This window comes from Trichechus manatus, unplaced genomic scaffold (genome assembly GCF_000243295.1).
Source record: "Trichechus manatus latirostris isolate Lorelei unplaced genomic scaffold, TriManLat1.0 scaffold00004, whole genome shotgun sequence".
NCBI lineage: Eukaryota > Metazoa > Chordata > Mammalia > Sirenia > Trichechidae > Trichechus > Trichechus manatus.
The window spans coordinates 34,391,679-34,401,306 of NW_004443940.1; the positions used below are offsets into that span (position 1 = coordinate 34,391,679).

The window sequence follows — 9,628 nt, forward strand, 5'->3', positions numbered from 1 at the left end:
GCTTGTTTTTTGTTTTTCTTTTTTTGTAAGTGTACTTTAGATGGCTTACTGAACCGATAGTTTCTCATTAAACAGTTAGCACACGCTGTTCTGTGACATTGGTTAGCAGCCCCGTGACTGATCGCTTGTTCTGTAGAACGCTTAACGTAGTTTTGTGAGCAGATGAGCGTTGGTTGGGATAAGAAGGGGACTGGGGTACTTGGGAGTTTTGTGGAAGGACACCTGCCACTCACAGGTTCTTGGGTGGGATTCTTTCTCCTTAGAGCAAACTCCCTGGCTCTCCTCTGATTCTCATTGCCTCCTCCGGCCCCTCCAGCTCCGTGTTCCCCACCTCACGCCGCCACCGCTTCTGGCAGTCTCAGCTCTCCTGCTTGGGCAAGGTGTGTGTTGGAGGAAGAGCGTTCCGGCAGGGTGGGGATGTAGTTTTGGAGGATTGAGAAGAAAATGCAGGAGGGGGTCAAAATGGGTGAATTTAAATGTAGAGGATCCTTTAACGCTTCTTTGGTTTGGAAATCCGGTGGTGCTGACCAGAGATTGACGGGATCTGGGGTGGGTGAGCAGGTTGGGAAAAGATTGGAAGTTTGTCTCTTTTGGCATGGATGCTGCCCTCTTTCCTTGTAGGTCATCCCTGTAGCTACCCATCTGCTGAACAACGGCAGTGGGGTCGGCGTCCTACAGTGTCTTGAGCACATGATCGGGGCCGTGAGAAGCAAAGTGCTGGAGGTGAGAATGCCCTATTTCAGTTCACTGTGGCGCCACCTAGCATCCTGGGCTTGTTCTGCACTCACCTCTGGCCTCCTGTGTCTTACTGTCTTCTTTCTCTTCCCACAAAGATTCACAGCCATTTCCCGCACAAACCCATTATCTTGATTGGCTGGAATACAGGAGCTTTGGTGGCCTGTCACGTAAGTACTGTCCCTCGTATCTGGAGGTCGCTGAGAGAACTTGGAGGTTGTCTTGGGATAGAATACTACTACCACTGATGACTGCTACCACCCGCGCCGCTGGGCTGGGTGCTTGACTTGTAAACTGCAGCTTAAACTGTGGAAGAGAAACTGTGCTTTTAGCTTTATTGCGGAAAATTTTTAAATAAAAACAAAAGCAGGGCAAATGGACTAGTATAGTAGACCCTGCACACAGCTTTACCAATCATCAGTCATGGCCAGGCTGTTTCTCCTTATGCCAGCCCACTTCCTCTCTTCCCCCAAGTTATTATTATTATTATTATTTTGTTTATTGTTGTAGTTTAAGTTCCCCCAAATTATTTTGAAGAAAATCCCAAATACCATCTGATTTCATTCAAATATATTTCAGCATGTATATCTGTAAGAAAAAGATTTTTTTTTTTTTTCACCCCAACATAAATACCATGCCATTCTCCCACCTAAATAATTAACAACAGCTCTAACAGGCAGAATTTCATAGCTCTGAAATTTGATGTTACCCTCCTGTTCCATCCCTCTCTAAGGCATCAGGGAACCTTTTCTCTGTCATTTTACGTGCATTTATATAGGAGTTTGCGTGAGTGTTCCTGGCATGTCCAAAACTCCAATTCTCAAGTGGATAAAGTGGCATTTGTCCTGCTTGATGGGTAATGCTGTTCCTTAATCAGGTGTAGTGTCGGGCTGCTAGAGGCAGAAGGCTATTTCCCCCACTCCCTGGTCCTAGGGATGGCGGTGCTCAGTCAGCGGCTGCTCTTAGGGGTTTGAGGAAGCTTGGATTTCTTCACGCGAGGGTGCCATTTGTGCTCTTCTGGTTGTTTGCTGCTGGTGGAGAAAAAGTGAGCGGGAGACTCTAGGTGTGGTCTAGGGGATTGACAGGGCGGAAGTATTGAGCTTCCTGTCCTAAGGCTCAGCCTTCTGCTGGGGGCTTCTCAGGGCCTGATTCTGTAGGTGGGGGCTGCATATGGAATGGTGCACCTGTGTCCCTTGCCCTTAACTGCTGCTGCCATGGCTGATGCACCTGGGAATTAGCACAGGAGAGTCGGAGATGGACTGGCCAATAGCTGGCCCACCCCTGGGTTTTGGGTGGGCTGTAGCTGCAGGAGATGGACTGGCCAATAGGCTGGCCCACTCCTGGGTTTTGGGTGGGCTGTAGCTGCAGGAGATGGACTGGCCAGTAGGCTGGCCCACTCCTGGGTTTTGGGTGGGCTGTAGCTGCAGGAGATGGACTGGCCAATAGGCTGGCCCACTCCTGGGTTCTGGGTAGGCTGTAGCTGCCGTCAGTCAATTGACCTTTAGACAGAGTGTGCTCTTGTTTACAGGTGTCAGTAATGGAGTACATCACTGCGGTTGTCTGCCTTGGGTTCCCTCTGCTGACCGTGGATGGCCCCAGAGGGGTAAGAACGCGGGAAGCTCCTGGCTTGGTGGTTGGCAGGTGAGAGTGAGGGAGTGCAGGCCTCCCCGACCCTGGTGTCCATCCAGACCACAGTCACACAGGAACTCTCCTGGTGGAGTTTCCAGGTCAGTGCTGAGTGAATGTCCACTGGCCGATTCTAAAACCTGCACCTGTTTTAGGATGTGGATGATCCCCTCTTGGATATGAAGACTCCAGTCCTCTTTGTCATTGGTCAGAATTCCCTGCAGTGCCACCCGGAAGCCATGGAGGACTTCCGGGAGAAGATCCGGGCTGAGAACAGCCTGGTGGTGGTCGGGGGAGCTGATGATAACCTCAGGTGGGTCACTTCTCCCAGAGCTGCAGGAGAGCTGCACTGCCTGTAGGCGGGATGTGACTATAGACCAGTCTGCTTCAGTGAAAAGTGGGCATGTAATTTTTTTTTGTTTGTTTACATTTTTAAATAATTTCAGACTTACCAAAAGTTGCAAAAATCATTCAGAAAATTCCCATATATTCTTCAGTTGTATTTCCCACATTTTAACATCCTCCATAGATACAGGGTAATTATCAAAACGAGGATATTAACATTGATGCTATACTGTTGTCTAATGTACGGACTCAGATTTCATCACTTGTCTCGTTAATATCCTTCTGGTTCTGAATTAAATCCATGCACACACGTTTAGTTGCTGTGTTTCCTCAGTCTCCTCTGACCTGGAACAGTTGCTCAAGTCTTTTTTGTCTTTTATGACCTCGACATTTTTGAAAACCAGTTTGAAGACATTTTTGGAGGCCAGTGAGTTTAGGTTTCGTGGCATCTCGTCAGGATCAGGTTGAGGATGTGCATCTTTGGCAGGCGAGCGGCAGAGGTGACGTCTCTTCTCAGCACAGCACATGGGGGGCGTGATGGTGTGGTGTCTCACCACGGGGGGTGTTAACCACGGTCACTTTGTTAGAGTGCTGTCTGTCATGTTTTTCCTGTGGAAGGTACTACTTTTCCCTTTGTAATCAGTAATTATCTTGTGGGGAGAAGATACTTTGAGACTTTGTAAATACCCTCTTCCCCATCATTCTTTCACTGAGGTAGGCCTTTTTTTCCTCTTGATTTTTATTCCTTACTGAGGATGAACATGAACATAGATTTGATTTGATTCAGTATCATTTTATGTATCTTGGAGTATAAACACAGCCAAAGTTTGAAAGTTTTTTTTTTAAAAAAAAAAAACATGATCTTAGTTATTTTTTTAACGGTTTGTTGTTGTTGAGAATATACACAGCAGAACATCCAGCAGCTCCACAATTTCTGCATGTACAGTTCAGTGACATGGATTTTACATTCTTCCAGTTGTGCAGCTGTTCTCACCCTTCTTTTCTGAGTTGTTCCTCCCCGATTCACATAAACTCACTGCCCCCCAAGTTTCCTATCTAATCTTACAGGTTGCTGTTGTCAGTTTGATCCCATGGGTTCAAGGCAGACATTCTTTACCAGTTAAGCTAAACTGTTTTTTGGTTTTAAGAAGATTTCAGGGGATATTTTTGGTTTAAGGTTTAAAGATTATCCCAGGGCAATAGTTCAGAGGTTCATCCAGCCTCAGTGGCTCCAGAACATCTGCATTACATGAGAATTTGGAATTCTGTTCTGCATTTTCCCCTTTTGATCAGTATTCTTCTATAGAGTCTTTGATCAAAATGCTCAGTACTGGTAGCCAGACATCATCTGGTTTTTCTGGTCTCATGGCAAGGGAGACAGTTGTTGTTCACGGAAGCAATTAGCCACACATTCCATTTCCTCCTCTATTCCTGACTCTCCTTCCTCTGTTGCTCCCGGCTAATAGAAACCAGTTGTTATACCTTGGACGGCCACCTGGAAGCTTTTAGGGCCCCAGCCACTACACAACGAACAAGGGGGTAGAAAAGAATCACTAAACAGACTGATTAACCGGGATGTCCACTGAAACCAAGACCCTAAACCTTCGAACCAAGGAACCAAATCCCATGAAATGTTTGGTTGTACGTAAGCAGCCTCCGAAGCTACTCTTTTTTGTTTGTTTTGTTGTTCTATCACACAGTTTTTGCCACTTCAACTTTTTACAGGTGTACAGCTTATTGACAGCAGTTACGTTAATTGCTGTGCCACCCTACCCTTAATCGGTGCCATTTCTCCATCGCCATAAACCGAAAATTCAGTGCTCCGTGAGCAGTAACCCCCCCACCGCCACCCCGGTAACCCCTAATAAACTTCGGTCTCTATGCATTTGGCTGCTGTTGTCTGTTTATATAAGTGAGGTCGTACACAGTTGTCCTTTTATGAGTGACTACTTTCACTCAGCATAATGTCTTCAAGCGCCATTCATATTGTAGCAAGGCGACACTTCTCTTTCTGGCTGAGTAGCGTGCCATTGTATGTATGTTGAAGGGGTTTTAAGAAGGTGTCTTTGGTCACTGAGACAGCCATGCGTAGCTTACAGGAGTGGACTGTGTTTAGGGCTTTTAGGTACGTTTTCAAGAAATGGACTGAAATAGACCTTGTCCTTCATTGGGCCGCCTTTTTTTTTGCTCTTTTTGTTTGTTTGTTTATTGTGGTAGTTAGTCTCTTACACAAAAATTTATACCTACATTGTTATGTGACCCTAACTGTTCTTCCTATACTATGACAGCACCCTCCCCCTTTCCACCCCTAATTCCCCATGTCCATTCAACCAGCTCCTAACCCTCTCTGCCTTCTTATCTCACCTCCGTACAGAAGCTGCCCGTGGGCCGCCTTCTTTTTACGCGCTGAAACTCAGAGATTAATTTCAGTTGTGTGCTTTAGCTAGCGAGCCAGAAGGTCCCAGCTGTCGGGCCCGCTTCACGCTCGGGAGCGTTTTGGAGAAGCCCTTCTGGCCTTCGGTCAGTTCTTGTGGATTTAGTGTCTAATCCTTTGATGCCGAAGGCAATATCTTCATGTAAATAGGCTGTTTTCATTCTTACCTACCTGAGGACAGATAGAGTGTGCTGAGTTGCCGTGAGGGAGCGGGGGAGGTGGCAGTGCTGTCACTGTGAGCTGCATTGTGAGATGTGTTTGTGTGATGTTGCGGCCTGTGTTGGGGGACCTCTAGGTGAGGGCTCAGCAGTCCGCATAGAGTTGCTCTGTTCCTGCAGGCGTGTTGGAATGTGCAGGTCCTAGGCTCCGTACTTGGGAGGTATTATGATTTCCCGTTTTGTCGATGTTGCAGCTGAGGTTCAGAGAGGTTAAGTAACCTGCCTGAGGGCCAACAGAGTCCTCCTTCACGGACCTAGAAAGATAACCAACCCAGAGGAAAAGTCCATTCTCGTTTCCACGCGACGCCGTGAGATAGTCAGAAGGTGACCACTGCCTCCTTTGTCTTCTAGAATAAGCAAAGCAAAGAAGAAATCAGAAGGGTTGACTCAGAGCATGGTGGACAGGTGTATTCAGGTAAACCATCGCTTTATGCGTTTTGCTCAGCAGGGCTTGCCTTTCTGCAGCCTTTCAGGTTTGGTCTTGTTGGCAGCAGCCTCTTCAGCTCTGAAGGGTGAGAGGTTATCCACCGGGGCCTCTGATGGGCCTAAATCATAACAAAGAAACGGAAAAAGGGGAGGAAAAAGAGAAGGCGAGTGATGCGCTTGAGAGGCGAGGGAAGCGTTGGGGGTGGCGGGAGAAGGGGCTCACAGAGGGGAGCGGCAGAGTGAGGCCACCCCTGATGTGGGGTACCCCTCGTGGAGAGCATCAGTCCACAGGCACCGCCTAGCAGTCCTTCAGAGGCTGTCGATTGTGCCAGGCTTTGTCTGAGAGCAGAGGGCCCGCACACCTGGCCGCCAAAGCCGAGATGAAATTAAGTTTACTTTGAAAATGGCTGGGAGGTTCTTACTTTCCAGACTAGGAGTGATAGAGCCTCGGCTCCTCTTTACACCAGGACGAGATAGTGGACTTTCTGACTGGAGTACTTACCCGTGCTGAAGGGCACGTGGGCTCCGAGCCCCGGGATCAGGATGCGGAGAAGAAGAAGAAACCCCGTGACGCAGCCCGCAGAGACCTGGCCTTTGAAGCCCCTGAGCGGGGCAGTCGACCTGCGTCCCCAGCTGCCAAGCTGCCCGCCTCACCCTCGGGCTCGGAGGTAGCGTGCTGGAGGGAGGAGCGTTTTTGCTGGGGAATCAGGACGTGGGGGTTGGTGTCTTAGTTCCCTGGATCCGCCTGTCTGCCTTGTCCACGCCGTAGGTCTGTGAGTTCCTAGGAGGAGAATTCCCGGCCAGGGAATTCCAGGGCGACGTGCTGACTGATGGCCGGATCCAAACAGTATGCTTGTCCTTCTCATCCCACTCAGGATCTCTCCAGTGTGTCCAGCAGCCCCACCTCCAGCCCCAAGACCAAAGTGACCCCAGTGACCTCTGCCCAGAAGTCCAGCCAGGTGGGGAGCTCTCAGTTGCTCAAGAGACACATGCAGCGGACAGAAGCTGTGCTGACCCACAGACAAGCCCAAGGTAGGCCCCTGGCCCTGTGGTCTCTTGGCTTCTGTCTGCTGCTGTGAATGCTGTGAGGCGGTTGGAAAATACTGGTGTCCAAAGCTCTTCCCAGGAGGGTGTGAGAGGTACCCTTCCCAACACTTCCATCCAGGCAAAATCAGGTTGAAGTGAATACCAAGGCCGCTTTCCAGGGTAAAAAGTCAGCAGAGGGGCCGTGCGTTAGTGGACTGTGTAGTCTTGGGAAGTTAGGTTTGTGAACTGACGAAGTGTGTGTTGGCCAGCCGGGGAAGCTGCATCTTCTGTCCCAGGCGCTGCCCAGCACTCCTGCAGGGCAGGACTCTCAGCTCACGTGTGCAGCGAGATGGACCTTGTTCCTCAGATTCCAGGGCAGCTCAGCTGGCATCGTGTCCTTTCTTTGTTTTATCCTCGAAGCATTAAGATTCCCCCACCGGGACCTTTAGCAGAGTTCATCAGGGGTCTCTGGATTAGGCTGGGCAGTATTCGTGTGGTTGAAATTGAAGCTTTGAGAGCAGCAGGAGCTGCATAAGAAGCTGTAGAGAAGGGAGGGTTCGGGTGGGTAGGGAGAGAAAAGGAAGCAGGCAGTGGCTCTGCTCCCCTGCCTTGATCCAGCTGGGCAGGCTGAGGTGAGGCCTTGGGGCATGGCTTTGGGTGATGTATCCAGGAACACACCCCACGTGACGTTCTCTGGGGATGGCAGTGCCCAGCAAGACTGGCTGTTGAACACAGAGGCGTGGGGGGTGACAGGAGGTGGTCTGCTCGCTCCCACTTTGCGTCTTTTACTGAAGCGAGAGGATCAGAACTTAAAGCTAGGCCTCTCGGGATGACCTCTGAGCGTGGTGCTAATAAGGGGCAGAAGCCTGAGTGCTTGGCTGAAGGGAGAAAAGAGGCCAGGCCCCGGGGGTCCATGTGGGTGCTCTGCAACCTGCATCTTCTTGGCAGTGACCAGATACAGGTTCTGGGTGGGTGGTGATGGGGACAGTGAGTGAGGGGTCTGCTGTGCTTCTGGAGGGGCTGAGCCGTCGAGGATCTGAGGATCTAGAAGGCTGGCTGGTGAGCTGGGCGTCCAGATGGGGCTCAGGGTTGTGGAGGAGAGCAGCAGCCATGGAACCCTGACTGTGGAGTTGATGGGCAGGGGCACGATGATAGCTTGCATCTATGGGGGGAGCCCTTACTGTGTGCCCCACCCCCGGGCATTTGACTTGCTTTATCTCGTTGAGTCTTGGCAACAGTCCCATGAGCTGGGTACCTGGGACTGTCTTCCCCACAGAGCGTCAGGTTTCAGACCCGTGCAGTGACTCTAGAAGGAGCTCTGTTCTTGACCTCTGTGCTGGCCCTTTGCTGTGTCTTCTCCGTATTCCCACTCCTGTTCCCACTCGCTCTCTGGCTGCCTGTGATTCTCTGGTTCTTTCTGATTCCTTCCAGCACAGTTTGCTGCTTTTCTGAAACAAAGCATGCTGGTGAGGAGAGCTGTCCCTCCCGGCTCCTCCTCCTGTCTCTTCGGTGAGTACTGCTGCCTCCTCTCAGGGCTCACCCTCTCCCTGCCCCTCTCCCTGCCCCTCTCCTCTGTCTCTTTGGTGAGTACTGCTGCCTCCTCTCACGGCTCACCCTCTCCCTCTCCCTCATCCCTGCCCCTCTCCTCTGTCTCTTCGGTGAGTACTGCTGCCTCCTCTCAGGGCTCACCCTCTCCCTCTCCCTCATCCCTGCCCCTCTCCTCTGTCTCTTCGGTGAGTACTGCTGCCTCCTCTCAGGGCTCACCCTCTCCCTCTCCCTCATCCCTGCCCCTCTCCTCTGTCTCTTTGGTGAGTACTGCTGCCTCCTCTCATGGCTCACCCTCTCCCTCTTCCTCTCCCTGCCCCTCTCCTCTGTCTCTTTGGTGATTAGTGCTGTCTCTCTCACCGCCCATGCCCCCCCACCGCTCTCCCTCTGCCTCTTCCTCACCCCTGCTTCTCTGTTCCGGTTTCCTCCTGTTGCTTCTGCTGTTTTCTCTCTCTGCCTTTTTCTGTCTCCTGAATCTCTTCTTGTTGACGCTTTTTGCCTGCTCTGTGGCCTTCACTCTTTCTCCTTCCCTTCTCTTTGTCTCTCGTGGTGTTCTCTCTCTCTCCTTTTGTCTCCTGTTTTCCTGCTTTCACTGTCGTTTGTGCTGTGTGTCTCCCGTGGACCTGTGGCCCCTGCCTGCGAGCCTGGGTTGCCCTGTACGTGTTTCTGTCCGCCTCTTTTCCCGGTTCTGTCCTGGCCACTGAGAGCAAACCAGCCACTCACCAGCGTGAAACTTTCGATGCCTTCCGCGTCCAGCCTCCTCCCTGTTCTGGTTCTAGCCAGTGCGTTTATCCTCTGCCGTCCTTCCAGCTGGTTGTGCCAGGTGGTCTGGGCTAGCTCCCTGTGCTCCCACGCCAGGATCCACATTCGTGCTCGTGTGAGCGCTGCCTCCCCGCACCTGCACGCCTACCCTGCTTGCTTATGCTATGAAGTGGGACCGGGGAGGCTTCCGGGTGGGCTTCTGGGTTTCAAGATGAGCGGTGTCTGATGGAGCCTAAGGGATGACTTAAGAGTCTGGGAGGCTTGGCCATGTACAGGGTGAGTCTGGTTCAGCAGAGGAGAAGGCCTGTGTGTGAACAGAGGGCCTTCTGCACTGGTTCAAACAATTGCGACAGGTTGCTGTTGCCTTTGGGTAGGATCTATGAGGTGGTCTGGGCTGAGATGCTCCCTGACCTGGTAGCTACTGCTCAGAGCCTCCTCTAGGGGCTGCTGCTCACGGCCTCCTCTAGGGGCTGCTGCTCACGGCCTCCTCTAGGGGCTGCTGCTCACGGCC

The 9,628-nt window shown here is 51.3% G+C and overlaps 1 protein-coding gene across 1 annotated transcript in view; it reads left to right on the forward strand.

Annotated features, from left to right (window-relative positions):
- Positions 1-9,628, forward strand: part of KANSL3 (KAT8 regulatory NSL complex subunit 3) — a 46,676-nt gene that overhangs the window by 24,102 nt on the left and 12,946 nt on the right. The window contains exons 7-15 of the mRNA XM_023732007.1: positions 264-380; positions 622-723; positions 834-905; positions 2,264-2,338; positions 2,517-2,674; positions 5,710-5,773; positions 6,252-6,452; positions 6,660-6,816; positions 8,242-8,319. Of these exons, the coding sequence (XP_023587775.1) occupies positions 264-380; positions 622-723; positions 834-905; positions 2,264-2,338; positions 2,517-2,674; positions 5,710-5,773; positions 6,252-6,452; positions 6,660-6,816; positions 8,242-8,319 (1,024 nt within the window). The remainder of the gene's footprint in view (positions 1-263; positions 381-621; positions 724-833; positions 906-2,263; positions 2,339-2,516; positions 2,675-5,709; positions 5,774-6,251; positions 6,453-6,659; positions 6,817-8,241; positions 8,320-9,628) is intronic.